At 36.6% G+C, this 27,639-nt stretch overlaps 1 protein-coding gene across 1 annotated transcript in view; it reads right to left on the bottom strand.

Annotated features, from left to right (window-relative positions):
- The window catches only part of LOC150076249 (plexin-B-like), a 705,969-nt gene that overhangs the window by 164,305 nt on the left and 514,025 nt on the right, over nucleotides 1-27,639 (bottom strand). Inside the window, exons 18-20 of the mRNA XM_090387297.1 lie at nucleotides 22,595-22,771; nucleotides 9,720-9,816; nucleotides 5,004-5,285 (exon numbers count right to left, since the gene is read on the bottom strand). Coding sequence (XP_090243423.1) covers nucleotides 5,004-5,285; nucleotides 9,720-9,816; nucleotides 22,595-22,771 — 556 coding nt within the window. The remainder of the gene's footprint in view (nucleotides 1-5,003; nucleotides 5,286-9,719; nucleotides 9,817-22,594; nucleotides 22,772-27,639) is intronic.

Here is a 27,639-nt window from a genome sequence, read left to right as displayed (position 1 = left end):
GGGGAGGTGAAATTCCTAGTCCCATGGGAAGGCCAAATATTTGTTTAAATATTTGGTTTTGAAAACGGAAGTGTCTAGCTTCGAGTAAAATCGAGGTAAGTTCTAAGATATTATTAATAGTAAGAGAGGTGCGATTAACTAAAGTGTTATCAATCATTAGGAGTTTGCGTAAGGCTGTAGTGTGAAGGGTAAATATATGTTAGTATATAAAGAAATGACATCAAAGGAGGCTAAGATGTCTCCGCTAGAAATCATAGCAGAATTTATTTGTTCGAAAGCTTTTGAACAAATAAATTCTGCAGCCAGTTTTTTTCTTGGCACCCTCAATTCACAAAATATTCCATATTTAAGTTTTTCACATACATTTTCACTATCTGTTCATATTAGTTTGAAGGTGATTGAGTAATAATAGTCAAGAGTTTTCTAAATCTTGCTGCAGTGGCCAGTTTCCAGCAATTTCCAGGCTATTTTATTCCACATGCTCCGTGAATTTCAGATGTATATATATAAAGTGACCTCCCAGACAGGTCAATCAGTCACAGTTATTAGTGTAGGAGTTAATGTTGCTACATATTATTAAACTTTCTTCATATTTTTTGGTATCAATTGCCATTGAATATGATTTTAAAATATATCATGTCAATACATCAAATCACTGGACAACTTTTGTTATATGTATGGTGATTACACAAATCTCACAGACAAGTCTATAGCATCCCTATTAAAGAATGCATGCAAACTATTTTGGTTCCAAATTAGGTGATCAGGACAAGAAGTGGGCTCCTCATATATACTCACTAATTATGGTTTGTGTCTCAGAGGCTGGTTAAAAAATAAAGTATCAATACCATTCTCTGTTCTCACGGTGTAGAGGGAGCCAACTAATCATGTCAATGACTGATATTTTTACATAACTCAAATTGAAAGACAAAAAGGGAAAGAAAATAAAATTGAGTATCTGAATATTCCATCAGCCATTAACCAACTAGTCAGAGTAATGAACTACCTGTTCCTCCAGAAATCTGGTAATTAGAAAAGGAAAATGCAGATGGCTGAATGGAAACAGCCACGTGAGCTCTGAATCAAAATGCAAATTCCCAGACCATTTTATCCCATTGCTCAGAATTAAATGGTCCAATGTGTGATTTAGATCTATCTACGACATAGGCAGAGCTTTTGTGACCTAGATTAAAGGAATGGAATTTATTGCATAAAGATAACATAAAAAAACAACCGTATCTGTATTTGAAAGAATCCATATATACACATTAAACACTTCAATCAGATATCTTCACAGATGCCTAGTTTCTAGACACTGCAATTTGCAGAACTTTCTTTGTAAGCATACCCTTTTGTTCCCCTCACTAATCTCATTGCTTTTCTCTGCACCTGTAGAAACAGATCAACATTCTTCTTAAAATGAGGCTTCAAGACATATACCGTATTCAAGATGTGGCCTAACCATTGCCTTATATAATAGGATAATCACCTCCTTTTCCCTGCTGTCAAAATCCCAATATATCATTAATAAAACCATAAGTTGTCCTGGTAGCCTGTCTGCACTGCTCAGAAAACTTCATGCCTAACAATTACCTCTAGGTCTTTTTGTTCTCCACTACCCAGTTGGTATGCTACTATTATGGGATTAATGCTACTCATATGTCATACCTTGTCAACTGTCAATATTAAACTCCAATTGCCACTTCAGCCCATCTGTCCAATTTTTCTAGATCTTGTTGCATACTCTGATTACTGTCATTAATGCCCTGTCAACCTTTGTTTCATTTGTAAACTTAGACAATAAGCCCGATATGCCTTAATCATTATCATTAATAAGTATTAGAAAGCACTGAACCCTGGGGAGGGCATTACAGCATTAGTGTCTCCCCCATTTGTGTAACTGATAATCACTCTGCCTTCTCCTGCTCAACCATCCTGTATACTAAACAAAATGTACCTCTGGAGAAAAAATTCACTAAGAAAGGTAAAGATATAAAAACAAATGGAATATATGAAAACAAATGGAATATATAAAAACAAATGGAATATATTTGTGTGCAAAGCATAAATGGGAATTTAATATAAAATTCCAGTTATGATTAAGCATGTTTCTCCACATAAATACTGGATGAAATTCTTTGTTTACTAGTTCTAAGTAATGATAACAATAAAAAAAAAAAAAAAAAAAAAAATTCAATTAACTCAATATCCGAGCACAGTTATGACAATTAACCTACAGTACATATAAATTAGTCTGCAATCAGGCCACAAAGCCATTAAGCAAGCCAAGGCAGATTACAAGGAGTCTCTGGCAAAGAATGCAAAGACAAACAGCAGAGAATTCTTTATTTATGTAAACACTAGCAGTGGATGAATCACATTGATCCACTAGATAAGAATGGTTTAACTCTCAATGAACCTGCACAATTTGCTCACAAACTGAATATCTATTCTGCATTGACATTCACAGAGTAATTTTTTTCTGGAAGGTGATGCCAGAAGTGTATCAAATTCTAACAAAGAGCTGAATGATTTTGTGATAACTGAGAGGATAGTGGAAGAGAAACTGCTGAAGCTAAATGTACAAAAGGTAGTAGATGGGACCTATCCAATTATATTAAGTGAAGCAGCAAAAGAGGTCAACAAACCTTTAGTCATAAATATGATAGCATCATTAGATTCGGTGGAGGCCCTTATAAACTGGAGATGTGCAAATGTATCGCCAATTCACAAAATGGGATCAAAGCGTGATATGAAATAATTATAGACCTGTTAGCTTGACTTCTGTTCCAGGGAAAATAATGGAGTCACTGTTTAAAGAAGTAATCCAGGACCATCTAGACAGGAATGGGTTTATACTGCAGTCACAGCATGGATTTGTTAAGAGGTGGACTTCTTGACCAATCTGATTGGATACTATGGCACAGTGACAAAGGATCTGGATACAAAAAAAATTTTAACATCATATAGTAAGTAGATTTCAGAAACTTTTTGATACTGTTGCATATAAAAGTCTGCTTTACAAATTGAAATGGTATGCCATTAAGGGCAAGTTACTGCTATGGATAAAGGGATGACAGAGCAAGAGAAGATAGTAAGTTATTATCAACGTGCACTGATCTTCATGGAAAAATATTATTAGTGGAGTCCCCCCCCACCCAGGGTTTAGTGCCAAGCTCATTGTTGTTTTCAGTATTTATCAATGATACTGATGAAGGCATATAAACATAACTTGGCTAATTATCATAAAATAAAAGTAGGAATATAATCCAGAGAATGAGATAGTTTAAAAAAAAAAAAAAAAAAAAAAAAAAGAATTCATAGTAACGAATGGGCCTGGTGTACTGGAGTCCATGGTTGAGAAAACAAATATATGTATAATTATAACCCAGTTTAATGTAAAATACACTAATAGTAACAGGCAGTATCTTTCGAGACAAACGAGTCTCTTTATCAACTGAAATTCAAATTACAAATACAACGGATAAGTGCAAGAGCTGAGTGAGGCACGTTATTCATGTGCTATTGTTGCACAGACGTGCGCTGTTTTTACTCCACTGATCATCTAGCATCAAGTTTACTATAGAGTTAGAGGCCTACATGATGCACTAAGACATCCAGGAACGCCCACATCTAGAGACTTCAGTATACCACAAACCTATGTGGTGCGGACAATTCACTAATTACAGATCCGGCCACGCACCAAGTCATCTCAATAGCACTGCCCGCACCCTATTCTCCAGGGGTTGGAGCCATTCCAGCACTGATGCAATTATGTGTAACGAGATCTCCCGTGTGAAGGCGGACCTAACCAAATGTGGTTATCCATCCCATGTGCTAAGCAGGTGCCTATTACAGGCACAAGAACTCACATCCCACCCAAGACCACCGAACCAAGATGGTATACTGTCCGCCTACATTCCCTATTATCCAGGCGTGTCAGGATGGATCTCGAATATTCTTAGAAATTACAACATCAAATGCGTGCAGTTACCCTGCAGGACCCTATGTTCACTTGTCTCCAGTGTGAAGACCCCCTGTTACACCTCTCTTATGCAGCAATGTAGTATATCGCATCACCTGTAGAGACTGTGACAGCTGCTACATAGGAGAAATATCAAGGCGTCTCCAAGATCGCCTTACGGAACATGACAGAGCAATCCAGCTTGCTGAAACTGACCAGTCTGCAGTCGCGGAACATTTTTGGGCCACCAACCACGATCTTGATCCCAAACGTGACTTTGAAATAGTAGACCACTCACGACACTTTCGCCACCGCCTATGGCTAGAGTCACTTAACATATTAAACAATCCAGAGGCAATAAACTGCCACAAAGGCATACGTCTACACCCCATCCTAGAGACAACCGTTTTAATGCTAGATGATCAGTGGAATAAAAACAGCACATGAATAATGTGCCTCACTCAGCTCATTGCACTTATCCGTTGTATTTGTAATTTGAATTTCAGTTGATAAAGAGACTCGTTAGTCTCGAAAGCTACTGCATGTTACTATTAGTATATTTTACATTAAACTGGGTTATAATTATACATATTTGTTTTCTCAAAAGAATTCATTATCTGATTTGAAGTTTTATCTTACTATCCAATAAGAATACTGATAATTTCAAATTAGATCTATTAACAAAATAAATCCCAAATTTTAACTTTTCTACTTGCAGTCACTCAAGCACAAGCAGGTCTATCAAAATGTTCTCTTGTCACGGTCTTCCTGGGAGTATTTTAGTTTTATGATATCAACTTCAGCAAAGCAAAAAGTCTGTTTGTAACTATGGAGTCAGTGTCATATTATGACCAATCATCAATGATGTTTACCTAAGGGAAATTCCAGCTTAAAAGAGTAGGCACTTAGAATTATATATCCTATTTTAGATTATAAACAAAAATTAAAAATACATCATATCCTACAATACTAACAAAAAAAAAAGTCAAAAATCCTTATAAACAAAAAAAATTTCCAAAATTAATTAATTAAAACTTACCTCAATAACCAATGACTCTCCTTTGTACTGCTTTACATTATCAAAAGGCATAACTACAGGATCAGGAACATAAAAGAGATCAGAGTGGAGAGTTGGTGAGCTTTTTTGAAGCTCTTTAACAGACTTTACACCATCCATGAGAAATCCAATATGAAATTTCCATCTCTTCTCTTCAGAATTTTGGTCAAAATCCTTTACAGGCATGAAAGGAAAGTTGTGTATTATTTTTATGACAGAAGGGGAAGGACATACCATGGTACTACTACTCAGCACTTCACATATCTGAAATAAGGAAAATGAAACAAATGGCACTAGTCTCTTATTCAACTTAATAAAGAGACAAAAAAAAAATATATATATATAATTTATTTTTGTTATGTTATTAAAATCATCTGTTTTTTACTATTTTCTTATTATAGTTTTTAATAATAATAATCTTTAATGTTCCCAGGTTTAGTACAAATGGGAGACTGCAGAACAGATACCAGCAGAGATGTATACAAGGAAACGAAAAAAATCAAAGATATAATTAAGTTTTAATTTTTTAATATTATTATATTAGTTTTAATATCATATTTTATTTTCTGAGTAATTTAAGATAAAGACTATATCTGGATATTATCTCATCACTGAGTTGTCAGGTCTTTTACTGACTGTATACTTCACTACCAATGAGAAATCAGTATGTTCTGAAGTGGACCACAGGGGTAATGACCCACATTTCATATAAATAGTAAATATGTAGTTTTCACAGTCTAGTATGTTAAAATGGAAGAGGCAGAGGTTCACCATGTTTCACTGTAGTAAGCTGAGTGATTGGCAAGTTCCCCAACCAACTGGTTGGTGTGTGAAAAATCACACACCAATGGATGCTTGTGTGTGTGTGGTTGTTGTTGTTGTTGAATGGTTTTTAGGAGCATTAGCAACTAAGGCCATATTGCTCCGTGAATATGCGGTGGTCATTCCCTGACCTTTCCGCATCATCCGTATTTGGTGGTGACGGGCTCGAACCCCGGTCTAATCAAGAAGCGTGTGCTATGTACTGCTGCTCCTTCCCACCTGGCTACGGAGGCGCGTGTGTGTGTGGCACAAACAACACAAGTCCATGGACCCATCATGCATGGCGCCCATGTTCCAGGCAGATGGTAGTGGTTGCTTAATATGGGACATGTTTTGCTGGTGAGAACTAAGACCGCTGGTGTGTATGTACCAATGTTTCACTGGTGAGGTCTACCAGCAGCACTTAGGAGACCATGTGCACCTTGCCATGTTGCATTTTCCTGGACAGAAATAGGATCCTCCGAAATGATAATGCGGCATATCACTGAGCCTGCACTGTGCACGAGTGGTTCAAAGAACACAGTAAAGATATCACCCATCTTGAATTGCCTCCAAGTTTGCCCAACCTTAATCCAATCACCTGTGGGATGTTTTGGAATGGAACTTAAAATGAAAATAAGACTGAAAACAGTATTCTTAACAAACAAAATATGGTCAACAGCTATAGAGAAATAGCAGGGCATTAACAGATCAAATTTGGTGATATATTCAGAAATAATATACAGTAATTATACAATCATAAATCATGTAAAACAGTTAAAAAAATTAAATTGTAAATTTTTCAAATAATTCATAAGTCATCTAAATTCAGCTATGTAATATAAATATAACTTGGCTAATTAACAAAATAAAAGTAGGAATATAATCCAGAGAATGAGATAGGAAAAAAAAAAAAAAAAAAAAAAGAATTCATTGTGGACACACAGCTGTCATCTATTCCAACATGGGCCTCCGCTAGATGGAGGCCATCTAGTGAGAGTGTAGTCAATGCCTAGGCAAATAGCAGCTGTTATTCGTGCAAATGGTCGTCCAACACAATATTAGGTAGGTGGCCATAATTCAGTGATCGTTGAGTGTATGTTTGTGCTCCTTATATAAATTAGAGTTTGCACAAATATGCATATTGTATCATCTGATAACATTAAATATACAATGAATGCAACCTTTGCATGAATTATACCTATTGGTGATGAGAAGCAATTCAAATTTTTATTTCTAAAATTTTAATAATTTTCACTAAAGTGAATCAATTCATTCCATTATATATAGTCAACATTAATATTTTGCAATATGGAAATTAATGCATTGTTATTATCATAAATATTTCACAGTATATTAATTCCTTTCGCTGTTTATTAATTCATTTATACTATGTAATTTTAGGTACTTACATTTCAAGTTCCACTTATTCATAAAAAAAGGTAATACAACACCACAAAATCATTTCACTATGTTACATTTCAGCTGTGTGTCATGTGGAACCACTAGTGACAAGTTTGAGCTTTGTGCAGATACCCATTAAAACATTGACTGTCGAAAGTGACGCTATTTTCATTGTCTTGCAAAACTTTCGTCACAGAGCACAAAAATTTGAAGTTATAAAAAATAAAATAATAAATACACACGTGTATGAATGAAATATGCATGATAATTTTTAATCAACATTTATTTATATTTATTTTAATTTTATTTGATCCAAAATAGCTCTTGAGTAAGTGAGGCGAGGTACTGAGAAATTTCTCAGTATCTTGCCTGTTCAGTCTGATCCTAGCTGAAAGTTTACTTTTCTTTCTTAGCAACAACTTATTAAGGAGGACAATTCTTTTATGGGGAAGTATGGATGCCTTTCTGTGTCCATTTCTTCCTCCACAAAGAGTTCTAAGACTGATTCTTCAGGTACTTCTTCAACTTTTGACATTCAATTTTTCTTGTATTCATAGTGTTGTTGCAAGGGTTTTCTGTAGTGTTACTTTACTGCTGGATTTTGTAGTGCTGGAACATCCTAATGTTCTGATACTGGAGTGGCAGCTGACTGAGTTTTCTGTGTGAATTATAGGCAATAGGCATAAATGACTCATTTGGCGGTATAGTCATTTCTGTTTGTGCCCCAATGGATCATTTCCTTGCAACCTAGTCAACATACGTTGACTTATTGATGTTTACTGGTTTCACTGCTTTTCTCACCTACTGATATGATATTTTCAGCTGTGCTCTGTATATCTTTTTCTTCCTTCAAACTCTGGCATTCTTGTGAATATGCTGAGTGCTCTCCTTGACAGTTGAAACTGGTAGGTATTATAGCTGAACATGACATAATTTAATGGTCCTTTGCACCAATACCCAGCACATTCAAGGGCACCATAACAGACTATTTGTGTGTGTGTGTGTGTCCATATTTCTGATACTTAAAGCATCTTATAGGATTTGGTACATATTGCTGTACTAGGCAGTGCAAGTACCCAGCTGTAAGAGAAATGAGGTGCAAAAGTATTGAGTTTTCTAGTAGACTAGATTCCCCATTCCTAAGTACAATAAATAATTTGCTTTTCAGCTGTCACTCCTTACAATTTTAGCTTGGAACAGATCTGTTCAGACATTTAAAGACAATCCCATTCAAAGATCATGCCTAAGGATGAGTTTATTGTCTTGAGGTGGTACAGTAATTGGCATTCCCCAATAGGGGTGGCTCAGAGGAGTTGTTTCTGTGAGTGCTTCTCACATTTTGTTTCAATGAGTATGTCCCCAGATTGCTGTTTTACAGATTTAGGGGACCTTGCCTGCTCTTCTAAACCCTGTTGAATAAAGAGTGTCATTTTCCCTACGGACTTCTCAGTATTGAAGTGCTGGATCTGGTAGAGTTTCTCTTTGCTGAAATGATGGTATATATTTCAGGGTCATTATTTACTGGTAGGGACAGTGTTGGTTCCCAGAAGGAAAGCTCAGATTATCAGGACCAAAGGCCTTTTTTTTTTTCATTGCCTAGGCACCTCATCCACCACAGAGCCCAAAGGAACATCCACACTCAGCAAGAAATAAATATGGTAGAGAATGGGCTGCTACATCTACCCAGAGAACCCCACCTGTGCTGCCACCAGCACGAATCCTCTCCCTCAGACCATGAAGGACTGATTAAGGAGACTTGGCTTCAGTATGGTTGACCCTCGCAGGCAAACTCGCTCACTAACTGACTAATCCTGGGCAAGGCATTCCAAGACCACCCATCTTGTCGAAGTAGGGGCCAAAGTGGTGTATTGAAGCTGGGCCGGTCAACTACCAGGATCCACCTTTTTGAGTTTCCATGGGTTGCAATGCACAGCAAACATACTGGATTGCTATGGCAGGTGTTAGCCTAGAACCAAGGCTTGGGGCATTGAATCATAATGATGATAATCTGGCAGATTAGCAGCATTACTGGGTCCCGCACCAGGTACAGGTGCCCATATTGAGGGGCCTTGAGAAGTTCTTTACAAGAGAATAAAATACATCCTTGTATGGCACCGTTGATAACAATCTCAATGTGAGGTAGAAAAATGTTACGACATTTTTTCTTTTTTTATTATTCATTATATTTCTAGCTCCCAAATACAAAATTAATTGTTTCCCATTATTCCAAACAGACAAAAATACAACACCCAGAGCATTCACTATAATTTTTTATAGTAATAACATTATGATATACAACACCAACTTGTTTTGTAAATCCATTACTATTTGTGTACAAGTAGATTTACATATCTTAAATAACAGTTTTATTTAATCCAAATTTACTATTTAATAAAAGCTTTAAACTAAATAAGAAACCTCCACAAATAGCCATTAACTTCAATCTAGTTTTTCAATTATTTCAGCATAAAACAAATAAAAATTCATACATACTGTCTCATTAAGTAGAGTCTGATTATGAAAGACTGCCATTCGAGGTTGTTGGACGGATATTAAAGATGTGCCAGTAACTGTAATGGTTCGGCCTCCACTATAAAGAAATTTTTTGTCTTTATTGATGAAAAACAAGTGCTAAAAGCATTACATAAAAATAAACTAATTTTAGAACCAAAAACAGTCCAGAGAACGACTGACAAAAAATTGTTTGAGGCAATTTTATTCCTGCCTTTCTTTATGCTGCCATCCATTACTTGACAATGTAAAGTATTACTTTACCCACCATCCATTACTTTACGATGTGGCCCAAGCTCTAATTTCAGAACAAGAAACCGAAATTTTAAAGTTTACTAATAACTGTTATAGTCTTATAAAAATATTATTAAATTAGAAGTTCATTGTTCCATTAAAAATTAATGGAATTGTTCTTAAATAAATTGCTCTCAAAATGAAACAGTTTATTATGAACTACTGCCAAATGAGTAACCATTTTTCTCTATGAAAAAAAAAAAAAAAAAAAAAAAGCAAAGCAGACTACTGCCAAAGGCTGCAGGCAAACAGCTGCTGGCTGTTTGCAGTCAGTCTGATCTTGCAAATCCTCTAGGTACCTTACACTGATTATAAACACATACATTATAAAACGGGTTGTAATCAGTGTAAGGTATTTAGAGGATTGGAAGCAAAGTCTACTAGTTTGTTTCCCAAGATTCCAACATTCCTAGTGATGCAACAAAATATTATTTATTGGCTGCTTGTATGAAGTAATACTAGTTCTATTCAAATTTGTTGAAGTAAAGGATGACTGGAAGGGAGGTTACACATAACAATTCAGACAGCATGGGTTTGTTAAGGAGAAAGTCTTGTCTGACAAATCTGATTGGATACTATGATGTGGTCACAAAGGAACTGAATGCAAAAAATTTTTATATCATATACTTGGATTCAGGAAAACTTTTGATACTGTTGCACATGGAAGACTGCTGTACAAATTGGAGCAGTATGGCATTAAAGGCAAGTTGCTACAATGGATAAAAGGATGGTTGAGTGAGAGAAGACAGAGTGGTAATCAATGGACACTGCTCTTTGTGGAGTAATGTTCTTAGTGGAGTCTCCTAGGGTTCGGTGTTGGGTCCATTGTTGTTCTGTATATTTATCAATGATATTTATGATGGTATATCAGGCTTAATGTCCAAGTTTGCAGACAATACAAAGGTTGGCAGGGTTGTTAATGACACTAATGACAGTACACTGCTGCAACAGGATCTAGAAAAGTTGGGCAGATGGGCTGAGAATTGGTAACTGAGGTTTAACATTGCATATGGGTAGAAGTAAATGCAGAGAAACATACCAACTGTGTGGTACTACCGTTAGGGTGGTATAAAATGAAAAAGACCTGGGAGTAACTGTGCAGTCAGATATGAAGTTTTCTGAGCAGTGCAGACAGGCTGCTAGAGCAGGTCATGGAGTATTGTCAATTATATACAGGAATTAGAACGAAGGGGGTTCTCTTACCAAGATAGGCTTAAGTTCTGCAAACTGCAGCAGCTGGAGATCTGATTGAGGTGTATAAGGCCTTGAATGGGTTGAGCACACTCAATTCGATGGGATTCTTCTGCTTGCTCACATTACGAAACTGAGGGGGCATAAATTCAAATTGAGGAAAGACAGTTATAGAATAGATGTGCACAAATTTGCCTTTAGCCAGCGGGTAATTAATTGCTGGAACAAAGTTCCATCTGTTATTGTGTAAGCTGATAGCTTAAATAAATTCAAGGAAGAATTGGACAAACTTTTAGAAGGAATGGATGTGCGAAATTGTTTTTTTTTTTTTTTTTTTTGGCTGATGCTACATAATCTCATACACTTGCTTTCTACTACTACTACTAACTACACCCTAATAAGAGTATACGAAGAATTTCCAAAACTGCTAGTTAGATTATCTGAGAATGACTCAGTTGGATTAAAAGGATCTAATATTTGATAATCAAACAATATAGCCATGGAAACAATCAAGAATGATACATTTGAATAAGGAGCAACAATGACAGCAGAGGGGGGGGGGGGGTTCTCACTTGTCACAAATAAAAGTGGATGAAATGGGTGTGTCCAATATGCATCTTTGCAAGCATTCCTCTCATCTGCTCAACCAGAAGCTGGAGTGTCAGAGTTGTACAGTTTGCTTTGCTGAAAGAGCATATTATGAGTTTCATCTTACCATATCAATTTCCATTGGTCAACACATGCTGCCATATAATGGGTAGGCATGTGTTGTATATGGGAAAAAGGCAAATGGTGAGACAGTAAATGGTTGAGTGGATTTTTGGCTTCTTGATCTGCCTTCTTGTTTCCATGGATTTCATAATGGCTGGAATTCATGGAAACAAGAATCCATTTTTTGATTACACAAAGTTTGGTGGTGTAAATAACGTAAATAGATGAAAGAGAAACTGAGACAATGCAGGTGGATAGAACTACTTTATATTTCATATGGTACAGTATCAAAAGCTTTACTAAAATCTAAGTATATGATGTCAAAATTATTTTTTGCATCTAGTTCCTTTGTTAACTGTGTCATACTGTACAATCAGATACAATCACTCCCCAAATCCATGTGATGATGATTGATTGTATTTTGACATTGCCCCATCCATGCAGTGTCCAAAATCTATTCATTTCCAACAGAGTCCAAAAATCATAAGCTCTGCAGATGCCTTCTCCCTGACTCTATTTCTCAATCTAAACAAAAGTAATTAAACCTAGTTAACCCTTCTCTCCAAGCAACTCCTAAATTGTTGTTGGTTTGTTGTTTAATGGCACAAGGGCTGCTGATTCTATTTACTATTGCAGTTGAAATATTAAAATCTGTTTAATAATCGTGTCTGCTTCAAGAATGCAAAAAACTCAGCTAGATTTGCATTTTTCCAAATCAAATGAGATAATGTTAAATTTTCTTGCAGATGTGAAAGTGTCGTGAAAATTGTGTTTAGAGCATTAACGTATTGGTTACGATTTAGTAGGATATGCTTCACTGTAAGTGCAGTCTGACAATATGAACAAATAGGCGGATCTTCCCCCATGAACAGATAAATATGGGTTAGATGCGTCCTAGCCAGGATCCCCCCCCCCCTCCTCTTGCCTATTTGATCTCATGATTGATGCTCATAACTGAGGTTCCTGTTTGAATTGCAGCAGCTTATTACCGCCCTGAGCCTGCCAGATCTGCAACCCTTGTTCTTCATGGACATTTTTTATGATTGATTTGTAGTCTGTATAAGGCACTTGGTAGTCAGGAGAGCATGCAGTGATTGGATGTTTAGCGGCTTGATCTGCATGTTCATTTCCTTTGATGCCTACATGACCTGGTATCCAACAGAAAGTGGTTAGCAGCATGTAACACAATTATCTGTGATCTGATTTGCTTCATTCAGGGTGGATTTGATTGGATGAATTTTTTAATGCTGTTATTACACTCAAAAAGTCAGAATAGATCATTGTTTGCTTACAGGACAGACCAGTTATGTGATCTAGAGCTATCTTTATAGCAAAACGTTCGGCACTGCATTCCTTCAGAACGGACCCAGAACTAGAAAAGATAGTTCTTTTTTTTTTTTTTTTTTTTTTTGTTAGCACATCGGCTTCTGTGGCCATATTGCACCGCCCAAAGTTTTTGCATTTTCTACTTTGATCCAAGCCTGAAGCAGGATTCAAACCCACGACCTTTGGGTTGCTAGGCAGGCACTTTACCCACCCGGTTAGCCTGGTCGGCAGAAAAGGTAGTGGAAACTGCTGCTGCACCTAATGTTGTACTTGTTTTTGAGCCATTGGTATATATATGAAAATACTGAGAATTTTTAGCTACATGAGCAGCATGGTGTTTCCTGATGGTGGATTCTGCTACCTGTTTTTTCTCCCATTGCAACTCAAATTATTTCATAAAAAGCAATACACACACCTCCTTCAATTCCACACTGTCAAAGGGACTTTAGAACAAAAGCCTCACCAAGTGCAACAGAATAATACAACTGCACTCCTACAGCTGCATCAAATTTGAAACCATCAGAGTAATTTTGAAGACAATGGGAATTTCCTGAGATATGAACTATATGTAGTTGCTGTATATTTTGGTTGGCCAGCACCTATTTTATCCATTCCCAAAAACAGTCATTACATAAGTTCAACACAATTTTATTTGCTGTTATTATAGGAAGTTTTTATGGCTCCAGTGAATAGAGAAGTTTTTGCTTTTTTATTGATTTAAATTGGCATATTAATTTATTTTTTAGAGTTGCTTTATATTCCTAGTAACAATACTTTAGTTTAAATTGAATTTAGATAGAGATTTTGTAGGTTATTACTTAGTATCGGTAAGGGTATTAAATCCACGTGTGGACAGGTTTTGCAGCTCGCACAAACTAAAGTTTTTAATTATATTTAGCCACTTTATTGACTTAATTATTAGATTAAATTATTTTCTATAAGTAGCTTATAGACCTAGTCAAGCTCCGTGGTTCATCTTGAATTTAGATAGTGTGATTTGGAAAGTAAATAATACCTCGTGTCCGTAGATTAACCGTTCGTGACTTGCCGCCATTGTTATAGAATACAGCGTGTGCTAGTATAAGGTTTAATGGAAAGCTAGATAGTGAGTATAGTAGTATCAATTAATCAGTAAAATTTATTAATCTTATTAAATTTCATTGTCGATTGAATTGTACTTTTTTAACTAAATAAATATAGCGACCTAGTTATTACAAACGTAACATCATAAATTAATACATATAAGTTGACAGGGGATAAGAAAGTCATATAACATAACTCAGAGATAATATTCGATACCGAAATACATATATATAGTGTTAGATAGTATGAATCAGAGCTGTAATACTCAATATGTTCTACGTTGATAATAATATTAGTAAATTAATAAGAGGAGTTTACCTCAATATAGTACGTGGAACACTTCCGTATGATACCCTCCAGAAATTAGAACGGAAAAAACCGACAACTTACCGGTACATTAAAGTAAAATATAAATAATTAAATAATTAAAGTAAAATATAAATAATTAAATAATCAATTTAACACAATTCAAAATCAATTCAAAACAATTAAAATTAAAAGATAGTGATAGATAGTGAGAAACTCCTCTTATTAATTTACTAATATATATAGTGTTATAACTGCATTGGGATATAGGTTTGGGTTATATTTTGTATTGGAATTTTATTGAATATGAATAGAAATAATGACTCAGACCAAAGCAGCAAAGCAAAAGGCTCAAACTAGTGGAAGTGCTGTGACTCAGGGGGAGAACTGGGGGGGGGGCACGGTTGGTTTTTTTTTTTTTTTTTTTTTTTGATTTGGTAGTTGTTGGCGCATCGGCTTCTGTGGCCATATTGCACCTCCCAAGGTTTTTGCAGTACTTTGATCCAAGCCCGAGCGGGAATCGAACCCGCGACCTTTGGGTTGCCGGGCAGGTACTTAACCCACTCGGCTAGCCCGGTCGGCGGCACGGTTGTCCTCTGAATCACAGTCTATTGAAATGCACTGCTTGTTTGATGTTTAAGGAGCAATCAGGAATGGGACATGATATTGCCAAGGGGAATGTCTTTGTGTGTGCACGATGTAAGGAGTGTGAGCAAATCAGGCGCCAACTCGGCACTGTTACGGGGTTATATGAGAACTTGAAGGACAGGGTGGATGCCCTCGAAGGATTTAAATTGAGGGGCCCATCAAGCTCTTGGCTGCCCACATCAATGCCAGAGCTTGCACTTGATCATCATGCAACACAGTGGCAACCCCCAAAGCAGAATGCGCTGGTCCCAAAGGAACTAGTTATTGTTGGTAACTATTGTCAGGGAAACGGGGAACATGCTATGTAAAAAGGATAGATGGAACAGGACCAGGGTATGTCTGCCAGGGAGAAAAGGTTGATGACGTTGTGCAGATATCATCTTTTAAAGGCACAAAGGGTGATATTGTTGTACACGTTGGCACTAATGATATTAAGAGTAAGAGACCAACAAAATTACTTAACAAGTACAAGACAATGCTGAAAAAGAGGTGTGAGTTAGAGTTGAATTTGAAAGTGTCTGCAATTCTGCCCAGACATGATAGGAGGGAGTATATGATGAGAGCCTTGTCGATCAATTCAGGCCCTGGAGAGATTGTGCAAGGCTCAGGGGTAGAATTTTTCTCAGCCTGGTCTGTGCTTGTTAACAGGAGAGACTGCTTCTACGGGGATGGGATACAGTTAAACAGAAAGGGTGCAAGAATATTTGCTGATGCTATTGAGGCAGAGTTAGGTGGGTCGGAAAACTGCTAGCTTAGAGGGATACATGGACTAATAGATTTACAGAAGCTGCTGGCAGAGGTAAAAGTGATTCTTGCACTACTTCTGTTGAAATGCAATTGAGCAGCAGCCTGGAAAGCAAGGCAATGGGAATTTCTAGGATTGCTGGGAATCACAGTGGAACAACTAAATACATGGGCCGTGTTAGAGTAAATAAGAGTAGAAACAGGTGCATGTATACTTGCATGAACAGCAATGCTAGGAGTATAGTTAATAAAATCGATGAGCTTGAAGTGCTAGTCAAGACACCATAGGCAGATATTGTTGGGATATCAGAGACATGAATCAAACAGACATAAGCAGTGCAGAACTGCAATTTGGGGAGTACAATGTGTACAGAAAGGATAGACAGCACAGGAAGGGAGGAGGTGTTATGCTGTTAGTTAAGAAACACAAAATCTAAGGAAGTGCATCTAATTGATGTTGGTGTTATAGGCCTATAACACACATCCAGTAGATGTGTGTTATAGGCCTAATGAATATGATGAGCATAATGAGCAGTTGTGCAGAGAAATAGAGCAGGCCTGTAAATCAGAGTGTCTTATAATGGGGGATTTTAATTTCCCAGATATTGACTGGAATTTGGGGGATGGTCACTCACACACTAGCAAGGCTTTTGTGGATTTATTTGATGATTGTTTTCTACATCAGCATGTTCGGGAGGCAACTAGAGGGAGTAATACTCTTGATTTGATTATCAGTAGTGATTCTTCATGCATTAAGAATCTGCAGGTAAATGAACCACTAGGTGGCAGTAATCACAGTGTGCTGAAGTGGGATTTACTCAAAGAGGTAACTACCATTAGGGGTAAAGGGAAGGGTTATTGCTTTCGTAAAGGCGACTACGATGGACTGAGACAGTATTTAAATTCTATACAGTGGGACCAACTGATGATGTTACCAACAGCAAATTCAAAATGGGAAGCATTCAAAGAATTAATCTTGGAAGCTACTAGGCTTTTCTTTTTTTTTTCATACCAACAAAGAAATATTGTTCAAGATTTAGGAATAAATGGATTTCAGATGAACTAATTAGACATGTGACAGAGAAGAAAAATGCATGGGATACATATAAATTAACATGTGACACAGAAGCCTATGATAGATATAAGCTGGTCTGTAACCAAGTTACAAAGGAGGTTAGGTAGGCGAAGGCAGATTACGAGAAATATTTGGCAAATGATGCAAAGAAAAAGAGCAAAGAGTTCTTTACTTATGTAAACTCTAGAAGAAAGAGGATGAATCAGATTGGTCCACTTGATATCGATGGTTCAACTGTTGATGATCCTGCTAAGGTAGCTACCAAATAAATGAATATTTTGCATCAACATACACACATAAGGAGTTATTCAGGGAGGGGAATGCCAGAGGTGTATTCATCTCTGGCAACAAGCTAGATAATCTTGTAATAACTGAGAGTAAAGTGGAGGAGAAATTGTTGAAGATAAACGCAAGAAAGGCACCTGGGGTGGATGGAATCTATCCAGTTATATTAAAGAAGGTGACAAAGGAAGTAAGCAAACCCTAAGCTATAATTATGAGAGCTTCCCTGGACTCGGGGGAGGTACCCGTGGACTGGAGATGTGCAAATGTGACCCCAATCCACAAAGGAGGATCAAAGGGAAACACAGGTAATTAGAGACCTGTTAGTTTAACTTCTGTCCCAGGGAAATTAATGGAGGCACTGGTTAAAGAAGCATTGCAGGATCATCTAGACAAGACTTCAGTTATAGCTCAGACACAGCATGGGTTTGTAAAGGGGAAGTCTTGTCTGACTAATTTGATTGGATACTATGATGTAGTCACAAAGGAACTGGATGCAAAGAATAACTCTGATATCATATATTTGGATCTTAGAAAAGAATTTGATGCTGTTGCACATGGAAGACTGCTGCACAAATTGCAGCAGTGTGGCATTGGAGGCAAATTGCTGCTATGGATAAAGGGATGGGAGAAGACAGAGTGGTAATCAATGGACAGTGCTCTTTGTGGACTAATGTTATTAGTGGAGTCCCTCAGGGTTCAGTGTTGGGTCCATTGTTGTTTTCTGTATTTATAAATGATATTGATGATAGTATGTCAGGCTTAATGTCCAAGTTTGCATATGATACGAATGTTAGCAGGGTTGTTAATGACACTAATGACAATACACTGCTGCAACAGGATCTAGAAAACTTGAGCAGATGGGCTGAGAGGTAGAAGTAGTAGTGGAATTTAATGCAAGAAAGCAAGTGTATTAGCTTATGCAGCATCAGCCAAAAAAAAAAAAAAAAAAAAAATCACACCATTCCCTCCAAATGCCTGTCCAGTTCCCCCTTAAATTTATTTAACCTATCAACTTCCACAACGACAGATGGAAGTTTGTTCCAGCAATTAACCACCCACTCGCTAAAGGCAAATTTCCGCACATCTATTCTACATCTGTCTTTTCTTAATTTGAATTTATGCCCCCTTAGGTTCGTAATCTGAACAAGTGGTAGGATCCCATCAGAATTCAGCGTGCTCAACCCATTCAAGGTGGCAAATGAAGTTTAACATTGACAAATGTAAAGTACTACATATGGGAAGCAGTAATCCCAGAGTAACATATCAACTCTGTGGTACCACATTGACAGTGGTAGAGAATGAAAAGGACCTGGGGATAATTGTGCAGGCAGATATGAAATTTTCTGAGCAGTGCAGACGGTCTGCAAGAGCTCATGGTGTCTTATCAATGATATACAGGAATTTTTCTAGCAGGCATAAAGAGGTGATATGCCCTTGTATAAGGCAATGGTCAAACCACACCTAGAGTACTGTATACAGGTCTGGAGGCCTCATTTTAAGAAGGATGTAGAGCTGTTGGAATGAGTACAGAGAAGGGCAACAAGATTAGTGAATGGAACAAAGGGTTGCTCTTACGAAGAAAGGCTTAAGTTATGTAAATTAGTGTCTGGAGACTAGGCACCTGCGAGATGATCTGACTGAGGTGTATAAAGCCTTGAATGGTTTGAGTATGCTCAATGCTGATGGGATTCTTCCCCTTGCTCAGAATAATCGCCTGAGGGGGCATAAATTCCAATTGAAGAAAGACGGTTGTAGGATAGATGTGTGAAAGTTTGCCTTTAGCCAGCAGGTGGTTGATTGCTGGAACAAACATCCATCTGTCGTTGTAGAAGTTGATAGCTTAAATAGATTCAAGGCAGAACTTGACAAACATTTGGGGCAAGTGGATGGGTGAAATAAGGGTTTTTTTTTTTTTTTTTTTTTTTGGAGATGCTGTATAAGCTTGCTTTCTTGCATCATGTGCCTTTGCTAATGATGGTGTCAACATAGACCACAGCAGTTCACCATATCTATATCCAGGTAGCGATTGTGCAGACTGCATTAGATTCTTCAACCTGATTCTAGCATGTTTGCTTTCATTTGGTTTATTCCCGTAATGATTTATCAAAGAAGAGTTAAAGAGGAAAGGCCAAATAGGATGAACAGGAAGACTCCAAAGTTTAGCTGCATATGTAAGCAGAAACATCTGTCTCTGAAGTGATAGAGGTTTGAGTACATCAATGTATTAACTATGTACTAATTTGAGTACATCAATGTACTAACTATAATGTTCAGAAAGCATCTCAAGCTTAGGTGGGATTAAGCCACTGCAACGTTGATTTCTGGCTGAGTAATATATAGGCACACCATAATAAAAAGTCACGATCAGCTTATGGTTCAGTACAGGTGAAGAAGAGAGCATCAGTCGATCCCCATGTCATGGCAGAGAATACCCTGACAATATTCATTTTCTTCAGAAAAATAATTTGTACATACTATGTGTATGTGTTTTAGGAACTTTAGCTTCCTATCTAGTATTATGCCTAGGCTACTATTATTGAGTGATATAATCATCATCATCATCTTCAGCCATTTTCAATCCACTGCAAGATGAAGGCCTCTCCAGCTACTTTCCAGTTCCTTCTGTTTTGAGCACTGGCCATCCATTTACTACCCAGAAACTCATGAATTTCATCTATCCATTTCTGCCTTTGTCTTCCAGGTTTTCTTCTAGCTCCTCTTGGATACCATTCTGTTATTTTCTTAGTCCATCTGTCATCATGTCTTCGAGCTATGTGTCCTGCCCAAGACCATTTTAGTTCTTTAGTTTTGATAAGAATGTTCTTTACTTGAGTTTGCTGCCTAATCCATGTGTTTCTCTTCTTATCTAACAGTCTGATTCCCAATATAATTCGTTCCATTCTTCACTGTGTAGTTCTCAGCTTCTCTTCTATTCTTTTGGTGAGTGCCCAAGTTTCACTTCCATAAGTCATGGTGGGGAGTATACATTGGTTCATTATTTTACGTTTCACACAAACTGGTATATTGCTCTTCAGTGACTATATTTCCTGAATGCTATCCATCCAAAATTTATTCTTCTCTTGTCTTCCAGCCATTTATTATTATTACAGCTAATAACTTGTCCCAGATAAGTATATGACTCCACCTTTTCAATTACTGCTCCTTCAATCACTATTTTTCTTTCTGTGGCATACTTGTTCATCATTACTTTTGTTTTAGCCACATTCATCTTTAGTCCAAAATCCTTACTAACCATGCATAACTGATTAAGATTTTCCTCTAATTCTTTGGGATCATGGCTTATGACCACAATGTCATCTGCAAATCGTAAATGGTTTAGGTACTCTCCGTTCACATTGACTCCTTTCTGCGACCAGTCTAATCTTCTGAAAGCTTCCTCAAGGGCAGCAGTAAACAGCTTTGGAGATATTGTGTCTCCTTGTCGAACTCCTTTCTCAATTTTAAATTTGCTACTGTCTTTGTCTAGTCTAATAAAGGAGGTAGTGTTCTCATATATTTTTTTCGAAATCATAATATATGGGGTATCTATGCCTTGTCTTTGCAGTGCCCGAAACATTGCCTTATGCTGCATGGAGTCAAATGCCTTTTCATAATCCACAAATGCCAGGCATAATGGTGTTTTATATTCATTTGCTTTCTCCATTAGCTGTGATATTACGTGAAGGTGATCCATAGTTGAGAATCCTGTCCTAAAGCCAGCTTGCTCTTTCAGTTGATTCTCATCAAGTATTCTTTCTAATCTGTTAGTAATGACCCTTGTGAACAACTTGTAGATGTGGGATAACAAGTTAATTGGTCTATAATTTCCAATTTCTGATTTATCTCCTTTCTTATGCAGCAAAACTATGATTGCATTATTCCACTGCTTAGGCGTCACACCTTTTCTAATGCACTCGTCTAATGCACTAGTGCAACCTTTTCTAATGAGTGATATAATAAGATTCCCTAAATGCAATTTTGGTAAGGGTGTCTGTGCTTCTTACAGAGGAATATATCAATGAGAAAACAGTTGGTAACCATTATGCAACATCCATAATTTTAGCCCTACCTTGTAAAAGATAAGCTTTTACAAAATTTTTGATGATTCTTGTCAGAATGTGTAATCTGAGAAAAGTGTAACACCGACGACTGATCCTTGTGGTCCCTTCCTTTTGAATAGAGATTCTGGAGAATACACTTCAATCTTGGAGAAAGTTAAATACAGTTATTGGAGAAAGTTAAATACTCTGAGTTAAATACAGTAAATGTTCCGTCAGTTTCTAGGAGACGTATGTCTCTTAAAGGATTCTAAAACATACCATGTGGCACAAATTTACCTTTGTTCATTACAGGTTTAGTTTCCAGATATAATACAAGGCAGCTGTATTATAATTTCTTCAACTTCTTTTCAAGTTCTTAGGAATGGACAGAACTATTGAATGATGCAAACAATAGGAAAATAATGTTCCACAAAAAGTAGATTGAAAAGTATTAGATAAAAGTCTAGCACTCTCTCATTCGGATGCATTAACATTAGGTAATATATGTCATCAGGACAGCTGCACTACTGGCTGATTTATTTAAGGATACCAGTAATTCAGACATTGTGAAGGGTTTATTATAAGAGCTGACTTCATTCAGAAATAGTTCTCATTTTGTATTTTAAAGCTATTGCTTTGTCCTTTAGAAAATATAGATCATATTAGATGAGAAAAAATTAGCAAAAGAATCTGGAAAGTTGTTGTTGTTATTTGGTTTTTAGGAGCATTAAGCAACTAAGGCCATATTGCTCTTGGGATATGTGGTGGTCATTCCCTGACCTTTCTGCATCCTCTGTATTTGGTGGTCACGGGCTCGAACTCCGATCTAATCAAGAAGCGTGTGCTATGCGCTGCTGCTCCTGCACACCTGGCTAGGGAGGTGCCAATCTGGAAAGTAGTTTACTATACAGTCAAGAAGTGTTACCACCTATCTAGATAATGGAGATTAACTAAGGCATCATACCGATAGAGTTGTAGGATATTTCAACTGGCAGTTGAAATACAATCGCAGCATACAGTTTAAATGCTGTTTTTTATATGCACTAAATTCACAAATTATATGTAATAACAAATGAAGTTAATTAACTAAAATTTAATGATACTAGGATATTTTCAAGTTTTCAATAAACACAAATAAAAAAGAAAAATTTTACCTAACATAACTTTTCAGTGGTGAAATTCTAAGAATTGTTGGATCTTCTGTGTACAAGAAAGGATCTGGAAGAGAAATATTGGCTCCATCGATCTGGAGCAAAAGTTCTGATACATTGTAAGTAGGCAGTGATGTTCCTGTAGTGAGACAACTGATCTGGCTGCTGCTTGACAAAGTTCTGAAAAAGAAATAAGGTTAACATAAAATTTTTTACAGACCAAATGAAGCAAGTATTCATTCCTCAGCTCAACCTCATGAAACCGAGTTAATTATAATGGATGTTAAATAAGCTTTTGCAAACTAATAAATGAGAAATTAAATGTGAGGGACATCTATTGTATGTTACAAACTCATACAGCTGACCATTCAGGAACAATAATAATAATAAATACCAGTTGATCGAAGAAAGTGTACTGTACTACAAATACTAGAGACCGTGCCATAATAATGGATAGGACAATCCCGCACAACAGGCTAGACACATAACCTTCATGGACAAGAAGGAAAAGGCTACCTATCTGATTGACATAGCGGTACCCAACACTGGCAACCTGCAGAAAACCCATGGGGAAAAAATCAGGAAGTACGTGAACCCAAGACATGAGATCAAAGAGATGTGGCATATGCAACAAGTAACAACTATCCCGATCATCGTGTCAACCACAGGTATGGTGCCAAAGATCCTACACAACAGCCCTAGCAGCAACAGATCTCCAAGCACACACTTACAAGGAACTCCAGAAAGTCACAATCCTGAACACCTGTAGGATAGTCAGAGTTCCTCGACCAACAGTAACACCAGACATAACAACAACCACCCTGTGTACTTGGTAGCGATACCTGTGACGAGGTGGAACCCCCATCAGGGGAAAATAATATAAGAGCAATAATAATAATAATATATATATCTTAGGAATCCCTATCTTTACATGAGAAAAAAAAATACATATATATTTTAAGAACTCTGCTCTGTGCCTCTCAAGAACTGAGTTTAAAAGCCTATATATAATTGTGCACCTGATATTATTTTTAACAGAGAGCTAATATCTTTCAATGTTTTCTGTTACCACAAGGACATCTAATCACAATTAATTAATATAATCACCAATCAATTTAATTTAACATTGTTTGAAAAGGAGATGATATATGGTTTGTCATTATTATAAGTTAAATGAAATAAAAGACACCTTTACACTACAAAATGAAAATTTGTTTTGAGATGTTTACTGAAGTGTTACTACATCAATCTATATGTAATTTGGATTGGTATGTTTAAAGGTTCTGCTAAGCACACCTTCAGACCTCTAAACAGATATGGGGCTGCTGGCACTGGAACTGACAGCTATGGTGTTCGAGTGCCAGTAGCCCATGTCTGATTCAGGAGAGTTAGGTTTGATTCATTAGCTAAGATGCATCAATTTTCTCCTTCCTAATCCTTATTTTGTCTAGAAAGGCTGTATCCTCCTAGAAACTTTAATGTTAGTCTACATTAATGGGTTTGTCATTTTCGCTCATTTGGGGAGGTTGTGTTTCAAATTATCACTGCAGCAGGGTCTCTGAGAGTTATTCCAAATTTTTCAGTCTGCACAACATGCAAACTAGCCTGTGAACACACTTGTATAGACATAATAAAGACAATATGAAGTAGCACACCAGGAATTGGCCAACTGACCAAAGTACTAGCTGATATGGAATGTCATGGGCCAAAAAAAAAACCAAAAAAACTGCTTCTTTTATTTATTATTTCATTCTGTTGCTTTGCATAAGTTTTTGGGTCTTTAGCTTCTTTATGGTGAGAAATACACCATCAAGTATAATTTTACATAAATTCCAGCTCTTGCATGGGGTATCAAGATCAGTGAAAGGACTGACTCTGGTCATTTGCAAAAGGCTGAATTAAATTTAACTCAAAGATGTAGAAAAGAGGAAGACAATGGCTGAAACCCTGAAATAACATTAATCATGCTATGATTAAAGTTAGAAATCTGAATTTAATAAATATTTTTCCAAAGGATCCATGATCCTGTCAGAATTCACTAAAACATCAATTGGAAAGTTTCTTCCAAATTAATAATAAAAATGTAATAAATGTGTTATATAATGCAACAGGCAAATCATGCATATTATTACAAAATGCAATAAATTATGTATTAAAATTATTTTCCTTCTTTACATGTTTTAAAGGCACTTTAATTATAAACCATGCTACTGAACACTGTGTTCTGGGACCTTTTTTTTCATTAATAAAAAAAATTCTGCAAACACGTACAGCATATAAAAAAGGCTAAAGCAATAAAGTATTGTTAGTCAAAAACAAACACTGAAAGGAAAAGATATTAAAAGCTACATAATTTTTATTAAAAAAAATCCAATACAAACATGTAGCACACCTGTAAAAATATACACAATATGCAGTGTATTTTTCCCATGGAACAGTTTCAAGAAACAACAGTACTTGCATTTTTGTTCCTTCAGATTTTTTCGAAAATATGCACTAAAAGATCCAATTTTTCACATTTTAAAATCAAAACAAACTATTGTTTTTTGTAACATGGGTGATTTTAATCCAGTTCCGGTTCATTCTTGAGAATAATACTTGCTTTTGCTAACTATATTGATTTTTTTTTTATGAAACCCCCAAACACAAAAGGCATTAGAACTTATAGTATTTAGTACTATGTGTGGGTTAGAGGTTGAGAAGACAGAAGATATCTGTTGACATTACACTTGAATTTCTGTTGATTGCAATTTTCAGGAAATACATGTGAAGGAAGACTGTTCCAGAAAAAAGAAGTTAAATGGATAAATGAGGAAGAAAAAAGTTGGTTCTGTGAGTTTGGAGTTGGACAGTAAATGGATGCTGACTGGCTATGGCATGTTCAGATTGGCTGGGGGGAGGGAGGGAGAGAGAGAGAGAGAGAGAGAGTTGTTGTTGTTTTGGTTTTTAGGAGCATTAGCAACTAAGGCCATATTGCTCCGGGATATGCGGTCGTCATTCCCTGACCTTTCCGCATCTGGTGGTGACGGGCTCGAACCCCGGTCTAATCAAGAAGCGTGTGCTACGCACTGCTGCTCCTTCCCACCTGGCTACGGAGGCGCCTAGAGAGAGAGAGAGAGAGAGAGAGAGAGAGAGAGAGAGAGAGAGAGAGAGAGAGAGAGAAAAATGGGGAATTATAGATGCCAATTCATGTAATAAGTTATTACACAAATGTTGGACTTGAGGATGCCTGCTCTACATGCTCTTCTCTTGTTTGGTGGGCATATTTTCAGGGCTGCCTTGTTTAACCATCTCATACTATGACAAAGGTGAACCAGAATAGAAATATAGTTTGGACTTTAAGCTTTGTTACATTTTCTTATTTCTTTCTTTTGAGCAGAGCAGTGCTCATTTTGGGTAAGTTTGAAATTACACACTAAATTTAGTTTTTGTGGGAAAATAAAAATTTATTACTTGCCTGATGTATACTAATCTTAAATTACAATGAAGGATTTAGTAACTTGTAAATCTTGTTCTACAGAAACAATAGATTACTTAACTTGCATCTCCTGCCAAGGGAGTGTTCTGCTTCTTATGTAGCATAGAAAAATATCTGAAGAAATTAAGTTACTCATTGAGGAAGGTTTGGTGGTGGAGAGGTTGCAAAAATTTTCACACCAACTCAACTTCTACACTGGAGGGTCACCTTGTCTGACCAACTTGATTGGATACTGTAATGCAATTAACCAAGGACCTGGATCCAAAAAATAATTTTGTTATCACATACTTGGATAAATGATATCACATACTCAGTAAATCTTTTGAAACTGTTGCACATAAAAAAGCACTGTAAAAATTGGAGCAGTGTGGCAATAACAGCAAGTGAATGCTATGGATAAAGAGGGATGGTTGAGTGGAAGAAGACAGAGAATGGTTATCAATGGACACTGCTCTTTATGAACTAATGTTAGTGGTGGAGTCTCACAGCATTCAGTTCTGGGGCCATTGTTTTTTATTTTTTTGTTTTTTTTTTTCTATATTTATTAATGATACTGATGAAGGTATATCAGGTTTAACGTGCAAGTCAGCATATGATACAAAGGTTGGCAAGGTGGTTAATAACAGTAATTAAGGTATGCTACTGTAATAATATCTATAAAAATCAGGCTGATGGCGTGAGAAATGGCAACTGAAGTTTAACATTGACAAATACAAAGTACTGAATGTGGGTAGTAGTAATCCCTGGTTAATGTACCAACTGTGTGGTATCACACTCAGGTTGGTGGGAAATGAAATAGACCTAGGGATAATTAATAATTTAAATGTCATTAATTTTTATTAAATGCATGACCAACACACCTGCCCGATGAGAATCTAATGGGGAGCACAGATTCGACCTTAGTTCCCATACACTGCAGAATGCACTTTCACTATGGGCAGGATCAATAAACATGGGTGCCGCCTCCAAAATTAAAATGTTGTATTGTACTGTCAGCAGCATCAAGTGTCAAGTGCACTGTTCCTAGTTCACTGTCAAGGAACTAACATAGTGAACACTGTACAAATATTTTGCCTCAAACACATATATCAGAAAGCATTGTATGTGTAAAAAGTATTGGTTATTCATTAAAATATTTTTAGCTTATTTCAGATATGGATAGATTTTTAACTAGGAAATGATTAAATGTAGCAGAAGAAGAGGTAAGTCTGCAACATCCTCTTCTTCAACTTATAGTGAAGAAGCCAATACTTCAGAAGATATAGAAAAGAAAAAAAGAGATTGGAAAAAAAGTCACCCACAAAGTTCATGCCGAATGGGAGTTGGAATTTTCCACGATTTAAATCAATGAAAAAGCTGTATGTATATGGTGCAAAAAAAAAAAACATTTAGCATAGGTGGACAGTTTGAAAAAGTATTTTCAAGCACGATTAATGAGTTTAATAACAAGTTTCCTATCTGTTAGCAAATTAAAGTTTGTGAAATAAAAGATGGTTAAAAGATGATTTTATTGTGGAGATGTGGTCAAGAATTCTGAAGACACATGCAAGTTCACAGTTATAAATTTAAT

Source organism: Mastigoproctus giganteus, chromosome 13 (assembly GCF_048544385.1).
Source record: "Mastigoproctus giganteus isolate SK-2022 chromosome 13, ASM4854438v1, whole genome shotgun sequence".
Classification (NCBI taxonomy): Eukaryota; Metazoa; Arthropoda; class Arachnida; order Uropygi; family Thelyphonidae; genus Mastigoproctus; species Mastigoproctus giganteus.
This window is presented reverse-complemented; position numbering and strand designations above follow the sequence as displayed.